Source organism: Haliaeetus leucocephalus, unplaced genomic scaffold (genome assembly GCF_000737465.1).
Source record: "Haliaeetus leucocephalus isolate CR32 unplaced genomic scaffold, Haliaeetus_leucocephalus-4.0 Scaffold795, whole genome shotgun sequence".
NCBI lineage: Eukaryota > Metazoa > Chordata > Aves > Accipitriformes > Accipitridae > Haliaeetus > Haliaeetus leucocephalus.
Window position 1 is genome coordinate 1,044,706 of NW_010973231.1, and position 229 is coordinate 1,044,934.

General features: G+C 73.8%; 1 protein-coding gene across 1 annotated transcript in view; it reads right to left on the minus strand.

Moving 5' to 3' along the window:
• ZRSR2 (zinc finger (CCCH type), RNA-binding motif and serine/arginine rich 2) overlaps window positions 1–229 on the minus strand; it is an 18,121-nt gene extending 17,892 nt beyond the window's left edge. Inside the window, 1 exon segment of the mRNA XM_010581523.1 lies at window positions 152–229. Coding sequence (XP_010579825.1) covers window positions 152–198 — 47 coding nt within the window. The 5' untranslated portion in view covers window positions 199–229.

A 229-nucleotide genomic window follows, 5' to 3' on the forward strand; every position in this document is an offset into this window, starting at 1 on the left:
GGCCTCAGCCGCGGCCCGACCGTGGCCGCCCAGGCGGTCTCGGCCAGCGCCGGGCCGCGACCCTCCTCGGGGAGCGGGTGTCCCCGGACCCTTCCCCTTCCCCCTAGAAGCGGCGGGGAGGCCCGGCACCGGCACACGGCTTCGGCCTCACCTCAACTTCCCCAGAGGGGACTCGGGCAGCAACATGGGCGCCGCCATCTTGCGTTTATCGAGGGGGGTGTCACGTGAC